The 27,186-nt window shown below is 36.2% G+C and overlaps 4 protein-coding genes and 1 non-coding gene across 8 annotated transcripts; 2 read left to right on the top strand and 3 right to left on the bottom strand.

Moving 5' to 3' along the window:
- Nucleotides 1–404: 404 nt before the first annotated feature.
- On the bottom strand, nt 405–6,024 carry LOC147869661 (leucine aminopeptidase 1-like). The gene is made up of 10 exons (XM_087331793.1): nt 5,868–6,024; nt 4,724–5,147; nt 4,206–4,400; nt 3,528–3,753; nt 2,522–2,645; nt 1,475–1,570; nt 1,324–1,401; nt 1,106–1,166; nt 825–1,012; nt 405–666 (listed from the first exon to the last, which is right to left on the bottom strand). Exons 1-10 carry the CDS (start codon nt 5,919–5,921, stop codon nt 535–537), a joined length of 1,578 nt encoding a protein of 525 aa, XP_087187919.1. The 5' UTR covers nt 5,922–6,024; the 3' UTR covers nt 405–534.
- Nucleotides 6,025–9,717: 3,693 nt separating this feature from the next.
- Nucleotides 9,718–9,789, top strand: TRNAW-CCA (transfer RNA tryptophan (anticodon CCA)). Its single transcript has one exon. It is a non-coding gene; the product is annotated as a tRNA-Trp (tRNA).
- Nucleotides 9,790–11,122: 1,333 nt separating this feature from the next.
- LOC147869659 (E3 ubiquitin-protein ligase RGLG3-like) lies at nt 11,123–14,919 on the top strand. The gene is made up of 11 exons (XM_087331802.1): nt 11,123–11,856; nt 11,960–12,044; nt 12,148–12,288; nt 12,385–12,498; nt 12,569–12,666; nt 12,800–12,879; nt 13,247–13,352; nt 13,721–13,848; nt 13,935–14,112; nt 14,207–14,263; nt 14,369–14,919. Exons 1-11 carry the CDS (start codon nt 11,710–11,712, stop codon nt 14,447–14,449), a joined length of 1,215 nt encoding a protein of 404 aa, XP_087187928.1. The 5' UTR covers nt 11,123–11,709; the 3' UTR covers nt 14,450–14,919.
- A 1,686-nt stretch (nt 14,920–16,605) lies between these two features.
- On the bottom strand, nt 16,606–18,846 carry LOC147869658 (uncharacterized). The gene has a single exon (XM_087331791.1). The coding sequence runs from the start codon at nt 18,807–18,809 to the stop codon at nt 16,848–16,850; it is 1,962 nt and encodes a 653-aa protein (XP_087187917.1). The 5' UTR covers nt 18,810–18,846; the 3' UTR covers nt 16,606–16,847.
- Nucleotides 18,847–21,674: 2,828 nt separating this feature from the next.
- On the bottom strand, nt 21,675–25,319 carry LOC147869657 (putative glutamine amidotransferase GAT1_2.1). Of its 4 annotated transcripts, none has more exons than XM_087331796.1 (7): nt 25,230–25,319; nt 25,014–25,109; nt 23,853–24,205; nt 23,120–23,308; nt 22,758–22,994; nt 22,305–22,604; nt 21,675–22,053 (listed from the first exon to the last, which is right to left on the bottom strand). In XM_087331796.1, exons 2-7 carry the CDS (start codon nt 25,099–25,101, stop codon nt 21,787–21,789), a joined length of 1,434 nt encoding a protein of 477 aa, XP_087187922.1. In that variant the 5' UTR covers nt 25,102–25,109; nt 25,230–25,319; the 3' UTR covers nt 21,675–21,786. The 4 variants fall into 4 exon arrangements, with proteins under 4 accessions (XP_087187922.1, XP_087187921.1, XP_087187923.1 ...); XM_087331795.1 differs by having other exon boundaries at nt 25,014–25,132; nt 25,230–25,309; XM_087331797.1 differs by having other exon boundaries at nt 25,014–25,103; nt 25,230–25,290.
- Nucleotides 25,320–27,186: the final 1,867 nt, after the last annotated feature.

Below are 27,186 nucleotides of genomic sequence, written 5' to 3'. Positions count from 1 at the left end.
CAATCACCATCTTGTATGCATATAATACACCTCCTAACTAATTAGTCACCATTACCAATTGTTGCACCCATTATAAATGATTTGTTGCAATCACTTCTTTTACATTTACCATGTCCAAGGCCAATGCCAATGGATGGATGTAATCCTTTACTAAAAGTCCATTATAGACAATTACAAGGAATTTCATTAAGACCTTATGGGATCAATATAACGTAGGTCCATACATAAGCTGCCCGATGGTATTATGCATTGTAACATTTGCTATTTCTGTCCTTGTAAGTTGCTAACCTGCAACTGCACATACAAACTACGAGCTGGTGCTATGTCTTTAGAAACTATACACATCCAATAATTCAAATTAAGAACCATCAAACAAAACGACCATATATTATTATACTCTGATGAAACCAAAATATATACAAATTTAAAATACGAGGATGACACGTTGCAATATTACATATAGGGGCACTCATTACAACCATTATTCAGTCTTCTTAAACAATTGTTCCAATGTAATGCATTGTAACACAAAGTTCACTCTGATTGATGCCTCAAAACCCATTCAACCAAAGTGTTTACTGCAAATCCAGTAGCAAGTTTCTTCTTCTCATTCCAAACAGGTCCAGCAACATCAAGGTGAGCCCATGGTATATTTTCATCTACAAACTGCATTTTGAAAAAGTTTTCACGATTCCAGACTTATATTGAATGGGTATATTATTTATCATCTCCCACTACTCAAATATTGATAAAATTACGTAAAACTCTGGATTACCTAAGTTAATGGATACCTACTATAAAGCACTAAAACAACACTACTATACCTGTTTCAAGAATAGAGATGCTAAAATGGATCCACCTGGTCGACCACCTGAGTTCACCATATCTGCAATACTAGATTTCATCGCTTCCCAATAACTTTCCTCCATTGGTAGTCGCCAAAGTTTCTCCCCAGCTCTTTCACATGATTCTGACAACTCTTTTGCTAGCTCATCATTTGGAGTAAATAGTCCTATATCAAAATAGAAGCATTGTTGCCAATGCTAATTTTAAAGAAAAGAAAATGCACGAGAGATCTGCATTACCAAGGGGGAGAAGAGAATACCTCCTATATCATTCCCAAGTGCAACAATACATGCTCCCGTCAATGTTGCTAGGTCCACAACCTGCCAATAGTAAATACATTAAATATGCCTAGAAAATTATCATCTAACTTCCATCATTTGGAAGACAAACCTTATTGCCATTCACATTCAATAAGAAAATGGGAGTTCATAAATGATACATTTAAAGTTGCATAGTGCAAAAAATTGCATCATCAACCTTTTGAACTCCTTGTTTGCATGTATACACCAGTGCATCAGCCAATGTCAGCCTACCTTCAGCATCTGTGTTGTTTACCTGGATGTAAATTTTGATCAGTTACGAGTAACTATTTTTGTGTTCTAAAACCCACCAAAACTAGAGACCGTACCTCAATAGTTTTTCCATTTGAAGCTGTCACTATATCACCAGGTCTCATGCCTGTACCACTGATCATATTCTCACAAGCTGCAACAATAAAATTTACCTACATAACAATTTATTCAATAAGGGGAATTATAATGAATTTCATGGAAATCTAATAATGTTGTAGCTGTATATTACTAGGTCGCCCCAATTTGAGGATTCAGTTAAAATTTCCCATAAAGTATAGGTCAATTCCAATTTCCTAGCGTCTCTGGAGATTTTTAAATCTCTACATGTACATACAGGTAGCATGAAGATGAAAATAATAAGCAACAAACAATTCATGCATCCAAACACCACATTTTATTCAATCACTAAAGCAAATTTCATCAAATATCATGAAGTGACACAATTAATTAGATTAGTTCCAACATCTCAAGGTCTATCTGCCTTCATTTTGACAATATAATGTACAAAATACACCTTTGGAAACAAAGGAAACTACAAGAAAAGGCTAGCCATACAATTATACAAGAGGGCATATTCTCGTAATGCCATTATACCCTGCTGCAATTCACAAATTGTCACTCACGATCGCATAATTACAAAATGCCACAAGTTGATTCCCAAAACACCATTAAATATTAAAAATGAAAAAATAATCAAACAAACTACTCCAAATTAAAAAGAAAAAAGAAAGAGAAAATGGTCAAACCTCTTTAAATTAATAAATATATCTATCATTAACTAACATTGCTATTTCAGTTAATCCCAATGTTTGTATGAATTCAGCTTAATTGAGGTTGGCTTTATATTAATTGAGCTTCATTAATTAGTCTCTGATTGGCAGCATACTTCCTAATTAACAGGTAATTGTCTAATTTAAATGAAGTTTGATTATATTCGCTCTTTTTCATTTTAATCAGTACAAAGTGCAGTTTGATTATTTTGTATTTTATTCATTTGTAATATTGCATAAGATTTTTTAAATTGATTTTCAGCCCTTTTGCACATTATGTGAATAATAGCAGCATTTTGATAATTTAGCTTATATACACAATAATTGAGTTACCTCAACACCAAGCGGACATATAGAAGCAATTGCTTTAGCGGCACCAAAGGCAGCTGCAGCTCCTCCCATATCAAACTTCATATACTCAATTGATGATCCTGAAACCTTCAAATTGTAGCCTCCACTGTTCACCAATAAAGACAAGTCATGAAGTACTAAAAGTTTCTAGTGTGAATACCCATCAATTTGCCTCCATTAGTCATCAACAAAAACAAGTAATAGACGTTTCTAGTTTGAATACTCATCAATCACCTTGGCTGAATCGGACGCAATGCCCTCCAACACAACATCAATTCTTAAAAAGACATTAAAGATTTACTTATCAAACACAATCACAAGTATCTCACTAAGTATACAGATATTTCTCCGCTACTATTACGTCTCCTTCTACCGCTCATACATTTCCAACTTCATATCGACGTCGCCTCTTGTGTCATGATCATCTAAGGGTAATCTTCTCTATATTTTTAGGCATACATACATGTAATACAAGTTGTTCCTAAAATGCATGACTTACAATGAATCAAATGTATAATTTTAGCACCCCATTGTTCCTCGCCATTTACTATATTCTTCTAAGAGTTCTCAAGTGGTGTCAAATTTTGCCGCAGGATCAAAACGAGCAATCAAAGTATTTGATGAATATTATAAGATGTTTGTTGAAATCTGAGAAATTGATGCTTTCCCCACTTTTCAGAAATCAAGAGGTGGTTGTATATGGTGTACATGTTCCACAAAATGTAGGTAAGAAAAGAATAGAACTTAATATGACAATCATTCGCATTATCACAAATGTTAATATGACAATCATTAGCACATCTGACATACTCAAAACATATCCACATGTGTTTTTTACATTATATACAAATATTTTGTGAAGGCAATTATCATTTTAAAAAGCATCTGATTTATATAACTTTTTCTTGCCACAACCATTAATAGCATACATAATTTAATAGGAGAAAAACAGCAATTAGAAGACTTACCGAAAAAGAAAAAATCCTACCTATCAAAAGTCAAGCCTTTTCCGACTATCGCCAATTTGATACGTGTTTCACCTCTTAGGGGCTTGTATTTCATATGAATAAATTTAGGGGGATTCGTCGCAGCAGCAGTTACTCCAAGGTATGCCCCCATTCTCAGTTCCCTACACTTATCTTCATCAAATATTTGCACACTCAAGACATCCTTGAATGCTGAGCACAACTCCACAGCTTCTGCTGCTAAACTAGCTGTACAATATGCAAAGAGAGAAACATGGTCCATAATATAATCAAGGTGCATTGTAAGAAGAAGCACAACATAATGAAGTGAAAAAGTCCAAAAAATATCCCTGGGTGTTTAAGTTTTTTTTATTTCTAAAAACGCCCCTAGTTGACATACAATGAAAGAAATGGAGATGAATTGAATAGATATATAATCTAAAGTACTATATATAGCTGTGACGAAGGGCATGGGTTAAATACATAATTGCACGACTGCCACATAAAAAGAAGTGGTTTATCAGGGCAATTGGAGAAATAAATGAAACTTAATGGATTTAGGGAAATAAAAAATCTAGGAGTTTTTCCCAACATCTATAATCACTGTGCATTGAGAGAAACATGATATGATCAGAGTGAAAAGAAATTGACATATCTGTACATTAGAAAAATATAATACTACAGAAGTGTAGAATACAGACCAGGAGTGAGAACGTTTGCAGGGGAATTAACAAGCTCTCTCGTAAAGATTACACCTTCTGATATTTTTCCAGTGAGCTTAAACTGCTGATCCAGTTCAGGTCCCTTCCCAAATCCAATAAATTCCAGAGAATGAAGGGAAGGACTCTTCTTTTCTGATTTAAATCTTGAATCTTCATGTGTTGCCAAAATGACCCCTGTTATAGATAAATTTGCAACTAGGTATAGTAACTTTCATCTCAAAAGGAAGTTTATAGATCAATTTTTCTATGATCTATTACTCATCCCGAATGTGAAACATTTCCATCTTAAAACATCAAAATTTGAAGGGGATTCAAAGTTAAAATTTGGTAGGGAGACTATTTCATGGCACACATATAAACAATATTCGTGAATAAACTAAAGTGGGAACTCTATAAACAATCCAATGTAACAAATGTCTTATGGAAAACCAGCTCAATTTCTAATTCCACAAACTCAAACCAGAAATTTCCAAAATAGAGCTTAAAAAAATACATACCCATGGCAATGGAACGAGCTCTAACATGTAGAGCCAACTCATCAACATGTCCAAAATTAGCCAATGTAATACATAATGACGTTGCTTGAACATTCTTAGTAGCAGTTACCACTGATTCTCCAAAACTCTTCCATTTTGCAGGACTTAACACTTGACCAGAATTCTGATATGCCACTAAACCAATCCTTTTGAATCCATAACCAGAAGATAATCTCACTATTAAATACTGACCAGTTTTAGCAGTGAAATCTTCTTCTATGACAACAGTTGCTAGAATTCCTTTAAGAAAGTCATCCAGTTTCCTCAGTGTGGAATTCTTAAAGCTTCCATTTTCATCTTTTTCAAGATCCGATGCAGAAGTTCCCACAACCAATATGTCTCCTTTCCACTCAATTACATCAGATGCAGATGCAGAAACTGTAATCTGAATCACCGCAGAAAAACGCATTGTAATCAATTGACTGACCTTCATGAGTTCAATCATACGAGGAAATTTTTTGAGAATTGATAGCTTCAAAGCTTACATTTTCTCAAACTTACAAAAACATATTCAAGACCCAAAAATATGGTTCAACCAATTTACTAACTTTCATGAGTTAAATCATACTCAGAAATTTGTGAGAATTCTCAAGACAGAAAATGTGTTGCAATCAATTGACTGACTTTCACAAGTTATATCGTGTACAGTAAATTCTGAGAATTGATAGACTTGAGACTTGAACTTGTGAGAGGCTACAAATATTTCACAAGCAGATTCTCGAATTGTGTCAGGGATTGCAATCAAATCTACCTGGAGTCAATCTCCAATAAATTTGATTATACTGAAAGGAAGCAGATTTTGACACTGTTAACTAAAAAGGGTCTGTCCATAAAAATTATCTGTCTTTCAGAAATATATAAATCTTCGACTAAATTACTTATACTCTCTACAATAGAAATGAACGTGGAAATGAAAGTGAAAATGAGAAACGACGGACTGTGAAGATGAATTAAGAGGAGACATTTACACAGAAAAATAATGATAAAGGAAATAAAAAGTAACAAAGTAAGGAAGGATTGGTACTGAAAATGATGAGAAAACAAAAAAGTAGAGGGAGAGTTGTTATGGCAGAGAAAGGAAGATGAAAATGTATACGAAACGGACCTGTGGAATGATAGCATTTGAAGGTGTGGTCAATCCAAGAGTGTGTGCCGCCATAGCTGAGAAGCTCAAGAAGAAGAAGAAGAAGAAGAAGAAGAAGAAGGCGAAAGATCGGCAGCAGCTATTTATAGAAGAGATTATGTTTACAACAATTAGTAAAACCCAAGAAGAATCAAAAAGGTTTTGCTGCGTATTTTAATTTTGCATTTGTTTTATTTTTATTCCGTTATAAACAAATTTTAAAAACTAATTTGTACAGGCCCTGATTTTTAATGATAATCTGAAAGTTTTTTAAATATTCAATTTCAAATTTCTCGCTTTTCTTTTCTTTGTCTCGTTTTATTCGGAACTGCTTTTTTTTCTTGTTAGCTATAAACTTTCTTTCTTTTTTATTTCGCTTTTTCTTTTCATTGTGCTGAATTTTTATTTTTGTTTTTTAAATGCTAAGTATATATACATACATTATTACATTATACATATATATAATTATGTATCTATCTATTTTTAGTGTTAGTTTGTCCTTTGTTTTGGATATGGATTTAGATTCGAATTCCTATTTAGTTATAAAGTTTTAGATTGGAATCCAGGGATAATAATGTTCCTAATGGAGCCGAGATGTTGGATGTGTTTTGCATTTCACACTGTTTGTCTTTGGGCATGAACTCCTCCCTTCCTTCTTTCCTTAATATTGAACGATTTTCTAGCGCTTTCTTAACACTCTTTTTCTAATTCAATTTTGCCTTATAGGTCTTTGTTGTTAGTGGCGCATATCATATCATTGTCGAGAGCAAGTCCCAATACATTATATCGACAATAACGAATGTATGTGCTTAATTCAAATCTTACCATTAGCATTCACAACGAGGAAAAGCTCACGAGAAATGTAGGCGAGGCAAAACAGATTGATGACAAGTAGCAAAGGTTCGAACTTCATTTTGAATGTACAAACATGTGTGAGACAATGATGTAATACATTTTCAACATAAAAGCAAATTTCGTGGATTGTGTCTTTCCTTTGAAGGAAATATTTTGTCTCTGACAAAGCTTAACTTTTTCTATATGAATTCAGAATTCCCATGATTCTCGAACTTTGGCCACTACGTGATGCGTTACGTAATATATTATTATGTTTCATGTTTGAGTTTTAATTTGATATTGCACTCATTATCACTATTTTTGTAGATATATTTTCTTTTCGCAATGGATATTTTTATTGATATTGTCCCCATTTGTTGCCCGCTAGATATATTCTCGTAGTGGAAATTGGAATTTGATATTTTCACTATTTCAACGAGTTGGTCTATTATACGATTTTTTTTCACAATCTTAAATACATTTGTTGATAAGCATAACATTTGGTTGCATGAAGCATTTCTTCCCTATAGCTGAATGAATCATTTTTCAATCTTGAAATGTATTTGCCATTTGACATGCCCCTACAGTTTTATTTCCAATCCAAGATCAAACTTGTTAATAAATCAACACCAAACCTATGTGGTTAGATGCGTGATGGAATAAGTTCTCCTTTCCTTTCTTTTCCCCATATCTAACAATGAATCCACGAGGCGTCGTTGATTGCTTAATTTAGTACGTGCTTCGGAGAGCATGATATCCTTACACAATATGTTATCACACAAAATTATTCCGCATACCAATGCCAAAACCCTCACACTAGCTTAGGCCCTAAACCATTCCAATAAAGGAGTTGCTAATAATAATTGCTTGAAATGTGTTTGTTGGGAAACATGTTCCTCTGAATGGGAAGAGAAGTATCGTGTTGGTGAGTATCTCGGCCGAGGCCAAAACCGAAACCGAAACCGTTTCGTAAGGCGATAATTGAAAATAGTCTATAATGCCCCTTGTGGGCTATACTTGTAAATGGCTAGAAAGTTGCATTATTGAAAAAGTAAGAACGAGGTAGTTGCCTCTATAACTGTGAGTGAGGTCGTTTGTCAGACGAAGCAGAACTCGGGGTCTTTGCCTCCGAGTTCCGTATTTGTACTTCCTCTCTACCATAGTGATCTATTTTCTCGGGTTTTGTGGACCCCCATGGTTTTTTCCCATTTCAGGTTTTCCACGTAAAATATCAGTGTCTTTGTGTCTTCACGTTTTTTTGTCTGCGTGCTAATTCTTGGTTTCTATCCACGAATACGAACGCGTAACCGATTGTGGCTGGTCATTTCCTAACAATCAACACCAATCCTATGTGGTTAGACGCGTGATGGAATAAGTTCTCCTTTCCTTTATTTTCCCCATATCTAACAATGAATCCACAAGGCGTCGTTGATTATTTAATTTAGTACGTGCTTCGGAGAGCAAGATATCCTTACACAAGATGTTTTCACATAAAATTATTCCGCATACGCCTAGGCCCTAAACCATTTCAATAAAGGAGTTGTTAATAATAATTGCTTGAAATGTGTTTGGCATGGATATCATCTTATGTGGAAGTTTATCCCATTAATGTTTATACCATTTTGATCTTAGATCATGCTTTCCATCACTAATCAAACAAATACCAAATTATATTCTTGGATTATATTAGATGTGCAACTTAATTTTTAGAGCAAGGAAATCATAATCCAACTATACAATGATTTGCTCACATTCTCCATTCAATCGATCTAAAACTGCATTCTTTGTAAAAATATATTATAAACATGCGTGCTTTTAACATATGTGAGGTCTCCCAAATTTGAATAGCCTCAATAATGAAGTTGGATAGAATAAATACTATAAATAAAAACTACATGGCATGTGACAAAGTGGTAAGGATAGGGATAAGGTTTGGTTGTTGAAGGATGTCGTGCAAGGTTTAAGTTGCATGTTGACGTTCTGAATATTTGTAAGCAAGTTAAAACACAAGGGCAAAAAGCATAAGAATGCCACTACCATCTAATGTCTGATTATGATAAAGACAGAATTGATTATAGGGTCCACCCATGCCAATTATGAATAACTTTGTTTATGTTTGTCCCCGATTTGTATTCATTTATATAATACCATTTTACATATGCTATGTTGAATGGCAACAAATGCCATTGGTCTACGAGACAAATTTGTTTAGCATTAGTGTCGAGACACGATACCCTCCAAATTAACAAGTTCATACTTTTGCACACATGTTATTTATATCCAATAAGGTTTGATAATATATGTTGTCTACACTAAAAAACTGTTCATTTGATTTCTCTATCACATATCAATCACAACTTGTAAATTGCAATTGACCAAAGACCATGTTCGTGGTCCTCACACATTTATTTTATCACTATGTCCTCTCAGAGGAGCATATTCTCATATCCATAGGTATGAGAGCATAAAAAAATGTTAGATGCACTCATTATTTTCCTTAATATTCTCATGTGCTTATTTACATCTCATATGCTAGCTTATCTCACCTCATTGACAATAATTAGAGATCCAACCTACAACTACCATTAACACAATGTAAGATACTATTGTAACAAATGCACAAATAATACATGTACCCAAAGAAGAATGCTATGGAAAATTTTAAAATCAAACTCTTTCGTAAAGGGATCAACATGAGTAGGACCAAAACATGGTGGGAGCATATTTTACAATACACAATTCAACATTATGGTGGGCACACATGCACAACAAGGCAAGCATAGAACCATTGGATACATAATTGAGATTATTTACAATCACAAAGAGTGGGCACTCACATAGTATATGTTTTCCTATTGGCGTAAACTTTTGTAATGAGCACATTCGAACAAAAACGGTAAAACTTGTGCTTCATGTAATATTTGGATAAAAAGGCTAATACTGGCACTTCATAGAATAATTAATATTTCAATTTTAAATTAAGTATGGAATGCATCAAGGATCCGTGGCGCAATGGTAGCGCGTCTGACTCCAGATCAGAAGGTTGCGTGTTCGATTCACGTCGGGTTCATTAATTATGCTATCATTTATTTGTAATTTGTTGCACATTGATGCGTATTGCATGTGCTAGCTGTACTATTTTTTCATATATTAGTTCGATGTGGAAATTTTTAGAATGGCATGCTAATGTACTTACATTTATAATTCCATCATATCACGACTTCAATTTTGCAAGTAAAATCCAAATTGCTAGCATAACATTGAGGACGTTTATTGCGTTCACACTGTAGCGATCACTTTTAATTTAAACCCGATCATTATCAACCACAACATTTTACCCTTTGCATTTTCTCTCTCCTCTCTCTACATTGAAACGGTGAATTAAAAACAAGAAGGGTATCTCATATGCACAAATGATTGGTGCCGAAATAAGAAAAAGAAGGGTCTTCTTCACCATGATGGGAATAAAATCTAAAATACAAAGAGCCTTCTCGAGATGGACAAACATCACAAGTCAAAACAAAAACATGAAATATATTGCGTACATAAAACGGTGTGGGACAAAGGGATGGATCATTTGAATAAGCAATCATTTCGATAAGACAAACATAGTTTTATCAGAGTTGTTTTGCTCGGGACAACCAACTTGAACATATTGTGGGGCTTCACATGGACACATTATGGCTAGTAGATAAATAAGGGCGAATGAATGCATAAATGTGAGACAATAGAGGTTTGGGTTGGCAAAGATACATTGTTTCATATAAGCCAATGAATGAATCGTGTGGAACAATGACAAAACCATGGCCAGAATTGTCGTCGCTTTCTTGATTGAGAAGTAAGGTACCACACATGGAGAGTCAAAGATTTTACGGGTAAGTAAATGACAAGGGAATTTAAAATGTTGGAGGCGAATAATATAATTCATAGGTTAGCCATAGTGGTTTCATGGCCAAAATGTCTTCCAATGAGAGGAGTTGGGCAACAGTTCATGTGTTGGGATGGGAGGGAGAATTATGTACCAATCATACTCTTTTCCATGGAAGCTCCATCTACCCTTCCTAATTCATGATGCTTTACTTTTTTTATTTGCAGGAAAAATAGAGAGAGAGAGAGAGAGAGAGAGAGAGAGAGAGGACTTTTTGACCCATTCAGTATCTTTCTTGTGTGCAAAGTCTTGACCGAGGTTCAGTCATCACAGATAGATATGTAAAGGAAGGATCCAGGAAGGTACAAAAAGCAAAGGTCAAGTTAAAATGGCGAAGACTTTGGCAGATTCTTGCATGGAGACAAGGTATCTTCTACACCCTCCATCTCCATCTCCATATCCTCATCATCCACATCCTTTCCTGAAGAACGCTCTTTTCGTCCTCAACAAACCAGCTCTGAATTCAAGGTATGTGTTTACGAAACAATCAGAGATTGATTGTGAGAGAGAGATTATTGACATCCATGGGAGGCCAGATATGCTAGATTTTGATTGATCGTTATAGATTTATAGTTTCACTATGCTTTCATGTACGCGATACCATTGCTTTTTCTCCTTAAGCCCACATCTTTCCTGAGGAAATAGAAAAACAAAATCCAATCCTATTGGAGAAGGATAAATGTGCAGTATAATAGGAGCTACCTCTAGCGCTCAAAATAGAAAATTTTGCCAAGAAGCTACATATCCTCATTTATAATTATGAAACGGTTCCAATTGAAAATTTACCAAAAATTGAAGATTTTAACTCAAAAGGTAATTATCAAAAGTTGTAACACTAAACTGAGGGATGTTTTTCCATCGATGGCTAATTCCTAAGTGTAAGAGTACAAATACTAACATCTCCATATGAAAAGAGCATACAACATAAAGGATTATACAGAAATGGAGGCATAAATCCTCTACATGGGTCTCAACTTGGTTTTGGAAGAGTGCCTCATAATAATTTGACTGATACAATCTGCAGATTAACATTTACTCTAATAAAGCAAAAGATTAGCAAATATGGGTGGAAAAGCATCACGAAACATTCCTAGGATTCTGGGATACCATCAAAATTCTCCAACACATTCTTCAGTGCCTCCTGCCATGAAAAAAGACTTGAAAAGGCAATTTTCTTATATTGCCGACAATTATAAGACGGTGGAAGAGGTTCTATCCAAACTTAAATGGATTATGTTTTCTTGTATGCATCTTGGATTTAGATGGGGTGCTATGTAGGCTTTCCTCATGACTTACTTTGCCATATAAGCAGGTAACAGTTGCTCTGAGAGAAGCTGGTCTTGAATCATCAAACTTGATTGTAGGTGTTGATTTTTCACGGAGCAATGAGTGGAAAGGTTTGCTTCTGATTTCTTACATTGGGGCACAAGTCATCAATCATCTAATTTACCACCGTCCTTGATGTGAATCTTAGTGAGACATACATGTGTTGCTTTGCAGGAGAGAAATCGTTTAATGGAAAAAGCCTACATGCTATAAGTAACATTCTGAATCCTTATCAACAGGCCATCTCTATAATTGGCAGAACTCTTTCGCCTTTTGATGATGATAACCTCATACCATGTTTTGGGTTTGGAGATGGTGGGTGAAATATGATGCTCATTAGAAAAAATTGATCAGTTTTGTAAGGTTTCAGTTTTGTAAAGAGATCTTTGTGCCCTTCCTTTTACTTTGCAGTATCAACACATGACCAACATGTGTTTAGCTTTTTCCCTGATCACCAGCCTTGTGAAGGCTTTGAAGACGCACTTTCAAGATACAAGGAAATCCTTCCCAACATAAAATTGTCTGGTGGGTTGCAGTTATGAGATATGTGGCCTTGTTGATGTCAAGTTCATGACCATTACACTTCGCATTGCAGGTCCAACATCTTTTGCCCCAATCATTGAAACATCAATTGACATTGTTGTAAAGAGTGGTTGTCAGTACCATGTGCTGTTGATAATAGCTGACGGACAGGCAAGTTTTGACAATATCCATGATTAGGTCACCTTGACATGAGCCAGAAAAATTCTATGCTGAGATATACATTTACACCTTCAATAACTGAATGTAACATGGTAAAATGTATGATCTCGTTTGGCAATGTCAGGTCACCAGAACTTCTGACATTGATGATGGCATCCCTAGCCCACAGGAAGAAAGTACAATTGATGCTATAGTTGCTGCAAGGTAAGCAGTTTACTCTTCTTGACGATAACAACAATGGCAAAAAGTAAATGATAAGAACACAATATCCAATTCTGATAGTAATAATAAAAAGAAGAGGTGTTTTGCTTGATCACTCAAGAACGAAAGTCATCTTTCCACTCTCGGTTCTATCAAAGTCGGTTATATATGCCAGGATACTCAAAATGTTTACCTGTTGGTCGCAATTGCTTTTGAGTAAACGTATTAATGTTATATAGATCATTCTTTAGATCGTGATATCTTGCACTAAAAACTTAAAAGTAATAAATGTTCTTTAACAAAATTTTAAATCCATGACAAATTTGATGTATGGTAAGATAGTTGACACAAATTAAATCTGAATATACAGTGAATATCCACTTTCAATTGTCTTAGTGGGGGTTGGAGATGGTCCATGGGACATGATGAGGCAGTTCGATGATGATATTCCACAACGCAAGTTTGATAATTTCCAGGTGAACTCTCTTACACACAACTTTACTGTGCTGGCACGAAACATTATATAGATTCACGTAAGCGTTCTTACTCTGTTCAATATTGTGCTAGCATGGAATAAGCATATGTTGCAGGTTCATTAAAGCACTTTTACCGTATCCTTTATTGTTTATGCAGATTCACTTAAGCATTTTACTGTATTATGTATTCTTCTAATATGTAACAAAAATATTAATTAGATTCATTTATGTGATTTAACCATATTTTTATTGTGTGAGCATGCTTTGTGTTGATTAATTTAATCATTTTTTCGTATTGTGCTAGCCATTCTAGCATGCAGTATGAACATTTCATGGATTCTCAAATATTCACTATCTCTATGCTGCAGTTTGTTAATTTCACTGAGATCATGTCAAGAAACAGATCTCCTGAGCAGAAGGAGGCAGCATTTGCTTTAGCAGCATTAATGGAGATACCGATCCAATACAAAGCTGCTCTTTCGTTACGTCTTTTGAAGTGATGATCTTGTCAAACTTTACTTACTTAAAAAGCAGATATTGGATTGTAAAAGTAAATGGTTATTTTCTTTGGTCTGTATTTAGTCGGAGAATCGAAAGAGAGACAAGATTGCACCCTTTACCAACTCCAAATCCATTGACACGACGTGATAGTGCAAATTATTTTAATCACCAAGATCCAACCAGTTCTCCCCGACAAACTGCTTATGGTTGTTACACACATGATTACGGATCTACATCATCTCAAAATGGAGATGCCCAGGTAAGGTCTTTGATTTCTATGTTATGATGGTAGTATTATCATATATGTTATTTTGTGATGCTTAAATGCATATTTTTGTCTGTTTCTTTGGTAGATGTGCCCTATTTGTTTGATAGTCCCAAAGGAGATGGCCTTCAATTGTGGTCATCAGGTTTTTGTTTCTGCTTCCAACATCAAAATATTTCAGCATAATGCACATGCATTCGAAATTAAAATTAAATGATTGGAGTTGAAGTTTTTGAAATTGGTTTTGCAGACTTGTGTAAAGTGTAGCAACAACTTAAACCTATGTCCAATCTGTCGGGTGGTGATAAAATCAAGATTAAGGCTTTATTAAACTGTTGATGGAACTGTTTGCTCTTCACTTCATGTGCCCCAATTCCTAACATATATAATATATGTGGGATTGTAGTCGGTGAATGAGATAGTTATATGAATCTATCCTGGGCAAATTTCCTCCCCAAAGGGAACAACTAACTAGATGGTTTGATGAATCCATACCAAGAAATATAAATGAATATGAAGTGAGAAAATAAACAGCATAGAAATGGATGGACTAATGGCTTACACCAGTGTAACATTTTACATTGATGTGTAGCATAAGGTGGTTGCTGGTGTAAATGAGAACAATACACAAGTAATACCTACAGTAATACAAACATTGGGTTGGTTCTGGTTTAAATGAGAACAATACACAAGTAATACCTACATTGTGTTTAAGAGAAGGTGATGGTGGTGTAAACAAATGTAATGTATATATGTAACATTTGACATTGATATATAAAACCTACATTTTCTTTAAGACAAGTAGTTGTCATTTTAAAATAAACAAAAACAATATCTGCAGAATCTGACAGGAGTCTACGTATGAAGCTTTCTTTTCGTAAGATGTTTATATATACATTTTCTTGTATTGTTCAGCGTATCAACAAATTTTGTTATTTATTTCTGAGCAAAATACTTTTGCATTTTGTCCGAGATTTGAAGCAATATGTCAAATGGATATTGCGTATTTTGCTCATTATCATTGAGCAAGAGAAATGAACATGAATTTGAAACAAATGTATGCTCTAAATGTGAGACTTTGGTGTTATATATACGTCAACAAATCAATCAGAGAGGTCACTTTTGCATGATAAATTATTTGCTATTCTAATGCAAAAATCTTGTTATTGATCCATCTCATGGAGTCAAATATAAGTTTAGTGATTCTAGAGCACATAAAAATAGGTTTACCTAAAGATAATGGCATGCTTCAAAGTTCCCTATTAGGCAACTTAATGTTTCATCCCTAGTTTGTAATATTCGCATATGTCCAATTTAGTAGATGTATGCGAACATTTGCATATGTTCACATATGATATGCGATATTTGTTTCCCTTTTTTCCTTTTGGGTTTTTTTTCTTGATATATGCTATGTCGCAAATGTATTTTGGGGTTAAAAAAAGAAAAAGGAGTGAGAACTTAAAGTCTAGGAAGGATGAAACGAAGAAGGCATGCGACCTCCACCTACGGCCCTCCTATCTCTGTAGCTGGACCAACCATGTCTCCTTCTTCATCATGTTCATCTTTTGCTCCATTTCCCTTTTTGTAGGAGGTTCCTTTTGATTCTAGTAGTGGTATGATGAGTGATGGTGATGGTGATAGTCCTTGTCTTGTTGATGGCCATGGTGATGATACCCTCATGGTAGACCCTTTTCTTTTGCTGGGGTTTGTAGCCTTTGGGCTTGCATAATAAACAACACAAGCATTGATCACGATTCTACATATAATGTTTCAAAAGGCTTAGCAACACAATGGGATTGAAAAACTATAGGGTTTCAACCTTGGGAGTTTGTGTACGATGCTAGAGAGATGTGCCTCAAAATTCTTTTGTCTTAAACCTTAGAGTTTATGTATTGGGAGAATTTGTTGTCATAGTTCATTATTGAATTAGTTGTTAACTCACATGTTAAATCATTAACTAAACCTTCTGGTGCTAAGCAAGCATTAGCCCCCCATGTAGTACAAAATTGGACCTTGAGCAACAAAAATAGTGATTGGTCTATGGCAATGTATTAGCACTTTAACAACCCTAAGCCTTATTCCCTTTGATTAATCCATAGTGACATAAATAGTGATTGAAGGCTGAAGCCTCTATAATGGAAGCATTTGTTGTAGAGAAGTACTTGAAAGCTCTAATTTTAAAACATTTGATCTTGGGTGTAACCTAATCAGATGATATTCTCAAGAAGTAGTCCTATTGGTGATCTATGTAAATATAGACGAATGAATTTCAATCATACTTGGCGCCATTTCACATATGAGTATGGCATGAATGGGAAGTATGGCTCAAACTATGGTTTCATCCTCATTGAAAGACAATGGGAAAATATATTAAGTATAGAATGCATTTACGTATAATGGTTCGTCCTCATTATAAGGTGGAATATATAATATACATCTACACTAAAAAGATTAATGTGGAACAACTACAGACGAGAACTGATGCCCGAATAGTGGGTATATTTCATTTTCTTTCTCATCATCACCTGGGTAATATATACTTACACTCAAAAAATGTACAAGTACTATGTGAGCTCACACCCTTACAATGACTATGCCTTACGAGTGTATTAATTAATGTAAGTGACCAGGGCATTCCCTAATGGATAGCAAATATATCAGCTAGACACAAAAAAATGCTTGCCTGGAATTTCAAAGTTTCTATTAGGGTTCAACCCTGGAAAGAATATTCATGAGCTTGATCGGAGACGAATCCCGAGAACGTGATCAAACCTACACTTAGTTGCAAGCCTGAAACTTTTGCTGTCCTTTCCAACCACTGGAAGTAGGGACGTGTAAGTTATAACATCTGGTTGATAACCGAGAGAGGTCATCTCTTCAACTATCTCATGCACTTCAAAAATCATTCCAGCTTTCCCCAAGACATGGATCAAAGTATTGAATGTCACAAGGTTAGGTCGAAGTCCTGACTTCTTCATTTTCTTATACATATCAAATGCATCACTCGCCTTACCACTATTTCCAAAACCATGGATAATGATGGAATACGAGAAGACATCCAGAAGGCAACCACTTTCTTCCATCTCCTTGAAATGAGCACATGCAGCTTCATATTCCCCAGCCTTAACAAGGCCGTCGAGCATAGCATTATGGACAACAACATTCATACTCATATTTTTTGTTTGGCTTTTTTCCTTGTCCTTTAGGAATTGATAAGCTTCAGCCAACTTCCCAGTTTTGCAAAGACCATTTATAAGGATTGCATGGGTATGGTTATCAGGTTTGATATGGTTCTGTTGCATGTCTTCATACCATCGGAACGCCTCATCCAACCTCTTAACAAAACAAAAACCAAGTATAAGAGAGTTATAGGTCACCACATTTGGCTGGCATTGCTTCGTTTGCATTGAAACAAACATTTTCCATGCTTCGGTTACCATCCTTCGCCTGACTAGCATATCAATCATAATGTTGTATACTACCACATCTAAAGAGCATCCTGAGCTTTCCATTTCCCTAAACACTTCTAATGCACTTTTCCAGTTACCTGCCTTTCCAAGGCCCCGGATTAGCTCGGTATAGGTCACCCTATTGATCAATCTACAACTATTGCTTTTACTCTTGATGTTGTCAAAAAGTTCACAAGCCTTATCAATTTTCCCAGCTCTACTGAGGCTACCAATAAGGCTAGCATAACTTTTTTCATTTGGCTTGATGCCTTTCTTCTTCATTTCAATGCAATACCTCTTGGCCTCGAGTATATCTCCGGTTTTTCCATGTTTATCAATAAGCATATTATATGTAATTGCATCAGGCAGACAATCCCCTCCCACTTTCCACATCAAATTGTGGACTTCTTTACTTCCTTCGAGATATCCACCTCTAGTGAGGATGCTGATGAGACAATTATATACAAATCGATTAGGGGGACAACCTGAGCTTTCCATCTCATTGAAGACGAGAATAGCTTCTTCCGCCATATTGAGCTTACCATATACCATCATTATGTCAGCCAAGAAGTAAGGTGTGAGAGGGCACCCTTCTTTATGCATTTGTATTAAGAGATTGTTCATGTGGGCGAGATCTCCTGATTCACCCACTAACCGAACAATAGCAGAATACGTCTTTGTATTATGCTTAAAACCCTTTTGATTGGTAGCCCATTCAAAGAAACTAGAAGCCATTCGAACATCAGAGAGAGATTTGATGACTTCTCTCACAACTTTGCAACTAAGCTTGACGTGAAGAGCCTCCACAGAGTTTTGAACCTCCTTGTTCCATGTGTTAAAAGAGGTTAAGATAGAGAGAACCTGAGTGCTTCTTTGGTTAAGTTTATGCGGGTATTTCAAAACCCTAAATTTGCAAGGAAGACTAGTTTTATACAGTTTTGGGGTTTTCTTAGAGAGCAACGATTTCAAAGTTAGGCCACGAGAAGAAGATGGTGAAGAAGAACCGACTTTTCTGGATGAGTCTAAACATTCTTCTGAGACAGGTTTCTCTGCTATTGTGTTCTTTCCTTTTGGTGTGTTATAGTTATCTATTCCCATGATGCTTCTTACTGAGATAAGCTTACATGAAGCCTGAAAAATGGAAGATATGGCGTTGGGCTGGGTTGGAGGGAGAGAAGGCCTACCTTGTAGAATGGAGAGCTTCAGTTTTCTCAGCCAGAAACCAAAACGATCCAACAGCATAGCAAAACCTGAGTGTGCGTGCGTAGACAGAGTCGAGACAGAGGTTGGACAGGGGGGGGGGGGGTTTAAGCTGGAAAGGGGTTTAAGTAGTTATATTGTTATATACCAATATGCAAGTGTATATCATGTATATACTTGCTTCATTCAAATATGTACATACACACATTTGTGAATAATTTGTGATGGAGGAGGAGGAGAAGGGTTTACCACCATTGGATTGGACTCACCCATTGTGCCGGTGCTGATGTCCTGGAAACATGACCTATTGGAATGTGTATGTGTGTGAAATAGGGATGGATTGCTTCATTTTCGGCGTTCAGATGGTGGCCCCAAGCGACAATAAAATAGGAACGGGTGATCATCAACGCCGATGATGATGTCTAGAAACATGAACCTATGGGAAGAATGGACATTGTTTGTGAAATACGGATTGCTTCATTTTTGCGTTCAAATGGCGAACATTGACTGGTCAACTGACAAAAAAACAAGGATGGGTGATAACTGATGCCAATGATGATGTCTAGAAACTTGACATATGGGAATGTGTATGTGTATGGTGTGTGAGAGAGGGATTGGGTAATTTTGGGTTTCAAATGGTGGGCATGGTTTGATCAGGAGACAACATAACAGAGACACGTGGCATGATTGCCATGGGTGGGACAAGGGTCATAAACATTGAGTATTGGACAAGGAGGGGGGATATTATAAGGCCTCAAAATCAAATGAAAAAAGTTGCACATTGGCCATGATACATGGATTGTGGCAATCCAAGAAGGGGTGACATTCATGTACACTTGATGGAGATTGACCATAGAATGGACATGGTTCAAGAGAGTGGGCTCCACGCCACACATTAAATTTGGCACATTGGTCATGGGACATGGATTGTAGATTGTCCATTGTTTTGTCTCCATGTTGTGGACAATGATCATCAAATAGTGGGGGATGACAACTACAAGTGACGAGCTTAATTTGTGCACGAGTCCAATGATCAATGCATGAGTTAAAATCAAAACATCGGACCCTTCTCTTGGAAATATTGTTTACCCCGAATGTATAACGATCAATGTCAATTGGTGTGAACACGAATTGGACACGAGCAATGATGGGGACATGGATCATCGTCGATTGTGATAGGAGTGAGGCAGTGCCCAAGTTTGCACGATTAGACATAATCTAAGAAACAATAAAGAGGAAAAGAAAAAGATATAATCAATCCCTTTCAGGTTAATGAATGCTAATCGGATTCGATGATGGGCATGAAATGTACATACAGAAAGAGATGACGGAAATTGGACAAGGGGAGAGACAATATCTGAGAGAGAGAGAAGGGTTCAAATGTTTGGTTTTGGAAAATATACATATAGGCAAGAGATTGGCCATGAGTCATGACTTGTTATGTGTAATCATAATGTATGTGTGTGAGAGACATATACGTACATACATCAAATACATACGTGTAAAACGAGATTTATATGTGTATACGTATTAGGGATATAGCGTATAATACGTATAATACATATGTACATTGATACCGTAAGTTTTATTTGATTTATGTTTCATTTTTGGAAAGGGCACGTGTCGTTTTGTGGAAAGGACACCAAAGGAAACGGCAAGAGACAGAAAAACGAAGAAGAAGCAGAAGAAGAAGAAGAAAGAAGCAGAAGCAGAAGCAGAAGCAGAAGAAGCAGTAGCAGAGCTAGAAGAAATCCATAGAAGTACTAGTGATCGTATCGGTGCGTAGACAGAGAGACACTGAGAGAGAGCGAGAGAGAGAGAGACCATGAAGTTCTTGTTCCAATGCCCCTGTTGCTCCTGCTTCTGCTTCTGCCGTTCCAAGAAGAAGCAGGCTCAAGCCATGGTCATGGATGATGGGGACGAAGATGAGCAACCGCAAAGACAGTTTCAGTACAATAACGCTCAACAGGCACAGCAGCAGCCGCCATTACCACCTCCACGGCCCTTGTCATTACCGTCCTTCCAACAGTATGATGCCGTGCCCATGCCCACCTAATCAGATCCTCACATCCACCATTTGCTCATCTTCATGAATATCTTCCCCCCCCCCCGCTATAAATTATTACCACAAAAACGCAACAAGCATTATAATCCATCCACAAAAATGCACCTTCCACATTAATCATATTGTTCTCAACAAGCCTTTGATCTTTCCCTCTCTCTCAATTTAAATTACTTTGTAATAAATTTTATACTTTTGAGGCCTACAATGAAGACAACACATATATTTCTATAATGATTGAAGGAACTTGGCATAGTGACTACTCTGTGACGGACGACACCCTTCGATTAAAGAATAAAAGTAACCATTATATAAATGTTTTAAACCCTATCCAGGGTCACGCTTCGATAATAACAATTGTAATTTGGTACGCTTTTTGACTCGCTGAAAATAACTATAATAATAGAGTGCGGTGTGATCGCCATCTAGGGCCCTATAGGAGGAGGATGATCCATCATAGTTATCTAGGCCCGTATGTGTTGAGCAAATATAATGCAGCCAAGGGTGCTGCTATCTGTGGGGACCATGAAAGAGGTCTGTGGTCCACCAAATTCCTAACAAAGTGTGATCGTACGTAAAATTGTGTTGCGCAGTTGGATGGGACTCCCATATAATATGAATCAGTACTTCATTGGTTGATTCAATTAATCAATTGCTGATTATTAATAATTATCATGATATAGTCCAATTAAATTATTATTTTTTGCCATTTGCTACGTATTGAGGCTCTTTTCTCATGGTTTGAGGGTTTCTTTTGATCTCTATGATCAAATGAAATCCATTAATGGGAAAAATACACGGAGCAAAATTCTGCACATGAAAGAAGTGAAAAATACAAATAAAACTGAAAATGAAACCATGGCTTGAATTATTTTGCGTAGGATTTTACATATCACACTTTTGTAGTTAGAAAAATATGATCGTAATATCAGACACATCTATTTACAATTTCATTGACTAATTGTCATGGTCACAAATAGAGTTTTGTTTAGCATTATAATGCCGACTTCTCAAGATTTGTGATGTTGTCGTGGTCATCATCTTATAGAACTCTAAGAGATCATGCAGTTCATGGGTTCCAAGCCTTTCTAAGACCATTTTGGCCTTCACTTCCCTATCTTTCAACTGGGTGAGACGCTCAAGAAATCCAGACGAATTCCGTATCGTTGCACCAACTTGTGACAACATCTTCTCTTGCTGTGGATTTAATGATGCCTTCGCCAACTGCAATATAATAGTTAAATGTCAAAGCTTCCCTGGCTAAAAAGCATGTAAGCATGGTGCATTGCCAATCCTGGCCACAATTTGTATCAATTGATACAATAAGAATTGCAAGAGCATTATTAATCCCTCAAAATGATTCTCTATTTTTCCATTTCTTTCCCCGTTCATAATTTCTAAAGCCTTGAGCTTCTTGTTAAGCATTAAGAATTCTTTAAAGACTATTTATTATTAATCCATGATCACTCACTAACCTCCAGAAATTTGGCTCCAACTTCCAAAGACTTGTTGTTCTCATCAAAGTCGACATGTACATTGTTATGAAGAAGAGCCTTGAGTGCTTGCATGCCATCATGCATGCTCTTGTTTCTCCTCATATGGTTGATGTGCTCATGATCATACATTTGTTTGGCTATGCAGAAGCTTCGAACTATCTTCAATCGTTGCTTTTCCATCTCAGTGTCTAGCCTTGCCTCTTTAATCAGCTTCTTCTTCTCTGGCTTTTGTAAGCTCAATAACTTCTTTTGATAGGCTATCACGGCTTTGGCAAACTCCTGGCATAGTATACTTCAATATGAGAGACAATCATTGGAAAAACTATCCCTAAACCCTAAATCAAATCTGCTACCGTCACATATTTATATGAGCGAGTATAACAATGGATTTTTTACCAAAAATTTCAGCAAAACTAATATGGGTTAATATACCTGATAGGCACGGGGGCATCCAGGATAATCAAAGACACACGATTCCGAGTTCATTTCCAAATTTGCCTCGGTGCATTCATCATCTGGCACATGCCGCATTCGTTCAGGGTGAAACTGTAGCCCAACAATAAATTTTCCCTCGCCTGGACTATATGCATCAGGGTCATAAAAAGCTTCTATCAATCCACATGGAGAGAACGCCATTGCCTTGAACCTCGTGGCAAGTTTCTTCACTCCCTGGAATACAAGGAAAAACAAAACCAGGATTTTGAACTCATTGCATCTTTCTTTTAACCCGAATATCTTTTCTTTATTTGAAGCCTATTATCTTTATGCCAACTAAATCATTGAATAATAATTACCTGGTGATGGTAGCTGTTGACATTTAGCTGTAGATTATTGTCTTGGAGGGATTCTTCAAACCACTGGTGGAGAGGAGTGGACTCAACAACATTTATCAAGTGTCGATGACCATCATAATCATCGTAGTTGATATGCTTCACAGCTACATGACCTGGCAATCCCTTGTGCTTCACTTCCTTCTCCACATCCTAACAGAAGTAATGAATCAAACATATGAGCAACACTACATCAAATTACACTCATTTAACATAAAGATTCAAGGATATACATATGTAAAAAAATAAAAAGATCAAACGGCTGGATAATGATGATGCTATAAAATGATGTTAACAATTATGCCACAAATATTTAGGCTGGTGACAAATGATATTGCTACAACATATAGTTGATATTGAGGATAATATTGCGGCTATACAATAATAATGATACAACATATAAGTGACAATGATGATAATTGTTGGAACATTATGAGCTTCTTTAAGCAAAGCTCCACATACCCCATCATAATGGTGATGATGATGTTGATGGTCCCACAGTAATGTTACTACATGATGATAATACAACGTGATAATGATGGTGCCAATATACAGTGATGATGAATATTGTTTAACATTATGAGTGCTTTTTAAGGGGGGACTCTTTCCTATTTTGAACGTGAGAATGATGGTGGGGATGTCTTATTAAGATTTCATCAGCTATTATAATTTTTTTGGCATTGGCAGAGAAATATACCCGGTACAATGTTCCACCGCATGCCACATTGAGAACCTGAGATCCTCTGCAGATGCCTAGGTATGGTATATTCCTCTCCAAGCACCTTCTTGCAAGCTGGAGCTCAATAGAATCTTTGTGCCTATCTATGGCCGTATCACTGCTGTGCATCATTCGGATCTCTTCAATTTCTTCGACCGTGAGATCTGTTGTTGATTCGTTCTCATATAGCGAAGGATCGACATCCTCTCCTTCACACAGAAGCACTCCATGGATAGGCTCGAAACTGTCAAGCAGCATGTCCAAACCACTAACCCTGGGGACAATGACTGGAACTGCACCGTATTTCACTATTAAATCTAGATGATACTCACCTGAAACAAGATACACAGACCAATATCAAATTCATTGTTGTCATCTTACAGTATTACCACATTTTCAAATTCATCTTCATTTTCATCACCGTCATCACTGATTGCATACAGGAATCAGTCAAACAGCCAAACATAGAACACTTCTTGAAAATGCACATGTAGATCACAAATATTAATCAATGGAACATTGCTAATTTCCCACTATATATATATCTATATATATATATATATATATATATATATATATATATATATAGAGAGAGAGAGAGAGAGAGAGAGAGAGAGAGAGAGAGAGAGAGAGAGAGAGAGAGAGAGAGAGAGAGAGAGAGAGAGAGAGAGAGAGAGGGAAACGTTTAGCTGATTGCACATAAATTATTCACTATTATTAAGTCTCATCAAAGCAAATAGAACCTCTTGGAAACTCATATTTGTCAATAGAACTGCATCTAAATATAGATCACCCCGTGAAAATGCATAGATTGCGTACATTTAAAATGATAATAAGTAAGAAAGCAAAATAATATTAGCAATTATTGGAAAGGCATAGCTTGCATATATTTTAAATGATCAATCGAACATCAAAATATATAGCTACACTTGAAAATGCTTCTGCCAATCAATTAAACATCCAAATATAGATGGCAAGTTAAAAATGCACAGCATAGATTGCATATATCAATCAGAATAGATCGCAAATCGACCAGAACACACAAACACAGACTAACAGAAAACATATGTAATTGCAGAAAAACAGTAAAAGACCATCCTTTTAAGAGTAGATTGTTCTTTCTTTGTTTAAAGGAATTACCAACAAAATCCACAAATTTGTTCTTCCGAACTGTTCTTCTTGAGACGATCAGGACTCTGGGCAGAACGGAGGCAAGCTGCTCCTCCATGGCTGAAACTTCGATTACCATCGTCACACAACTAGCAGCATCAGAATCAAACTCCATTTCTATATCTTTCAGGATCCGAAGAAAGAAACAAAGAAAACAAAGAGGTCCAGTGGTAGTTTTGTTTTTACCTGAAGGATCTGATGATACGAATGAATGATATTAAAGTGGTAATCTCGATATATAACTCCTCCCTAAATTCTATATTATTGATTTGGGGGCGGGGGGGGGGGGGGGGGATTAGTTTCTGGGCCGTTATGTCTGTGTGATCGATCGAACAGTCAGACAGTCAGTAAGTGGATCGATTTGGGGTGGGCTGGGAGTGATTATATACATGGAAACAAAGATCAAAATTGCCTGTGTGCTTGCGGGGGTGGGATCCAGAAGTTTAAAGAACACATATTCTCTTTCTGTTGAAATAAATAATTCATCTCTAATATAATAAAAGCAAATAATGGAAAATGGAGAATGGCTGAAATGAGAAAAATGGAAAATAGGAAATTGGAAATGAGAATAGTATGAAGTATGTATGTATGTATGTATGTAATAATGTATGTATGTATTGTTACGTGTCCCCATTCGTTTATTCGTCCATATCCATTGAACCCCATCCGTCCATCCCATCCCATCCCATCCCATCGTTTTGGTTTCATTTTTCTTCTTAAACCTATCTATGCCTCCATGGTTTTGTTTGGCCCAAATGTCCATAATGCTGGGCCGGCCCAAATCCTCGCCCCCTGCCCATCAAGTCATTCACCTGTTTCAATCCTCATACCCCACACCCTACTACTACTACACTTCGTTAATCCCTCTTTCATCCATCGTCTCATATTCATGAAATTGCTACCTTGGAAGCAACCCTGCCCTCTCTTGTAAATAAAGTCAAGCATGTGCTATTATTCGTAGCATGCAAATCGCAATACATCTCTCGATTGAGTAATAATCCCTTTTTTTGAGTTCCACAATTCCCAATTTCACATGCATTTTCACTTCCGTTTTGTTGTGCAAGCTTGGGTCACATCTATCATATACATAATATGTATGTGTGTGTGTACATCCTTATATTTAATGTCATGTTGCAAACCGTCTTCAATAATACGAAGTAAGTCAAATACAATAGTCCAACTCTGCAACCTTTTTTTGTCTTGATTCTTGATGGAGTGTGAGCTTGTGCCCTTCATATCGACATTTAGATAAGCTCTTGTGAGGTGTACCTTCTTGTTGCGTTTCTCTAATATCCTCTTAGTATCTCCATGTGTGTGTTATGTTTATTACATCATGTTTGAATCGTAAATGAGTCCAAGCGTAATCGTGAATGTAGTGAGAGACTAGATGTTTATTGATTTTGTATTGTGAGCTAATCCAAGCATAATGACTCATGAGGTGCACATGGGTAGCAAAACACTTCTTGATAAGATTTGAAGTTGTCAACCTCTATGGCACATTCATTGATCTCATTCTGACACGTACACACAAATAAATATACGATTCATAAATTAGTTGGAGTATAATGACACAATGGAGCATGTTCAACTATTCATTTACATAATTGGGTTTGACTCATTAATGATTGTAACATGTTATGAGCATTTGCATATCTTTATCGAGCCAATGCACCAATAACACATGTGGATGGATAAAGTTTGGATCGTACCTCCGGCCTAGATCTACACCTTGTAGGTCAATATTATAATGTTAAGTTTAAATTCATAAAATAGGCCTAATAATGCCTTCTAGTTTGGATTTATGCTTAACTTAATTATTTTCTATTCCACACTAGGACCACTCAACTAGTGTTTTTCCTTATGCAAATCTAAGATCCTTTTCTTCGTAACATAATGTATTTGCCATGCATATCTGGACATCCAAATACAACTACATATGATAGAATATTGTCATGGACGAGACATGTCATTGGCATACAATAAAAAGCACATGTGACAATATATACAAATTATTTGTTTGTCATGGACAAAGGCAAAATATGGTCTTAATCATTTTCCATCTCATACATATGTACATAGAGTAAACAAGATGGTTTGAGTATAACATAATAGTCCATATCATGCCATTAGGTAGAATTCACAT

Source organism: Azolla caroliniana, unplaced genomic scaffold, assembly GCF_043228905.1.
Source record: "Azolla caroliniana isolate FFs.n. ecotype wild unplaced genomic scaffold, voAzoCaro1.0.p SCAF_1, whole genome shotgun sequence".
Classification (NCBI taxonomy): Eukaryota; Viridiplantae; Streptophyta; class Polypodiopsida; order Salviniales; family Salviniaceae; genus Azolla; species Azolla caroliniana.
Note: the sequence above shows the minus strand (reverse complement) of the source record. Positions and strands in the feature narration are given on the sequence as shown.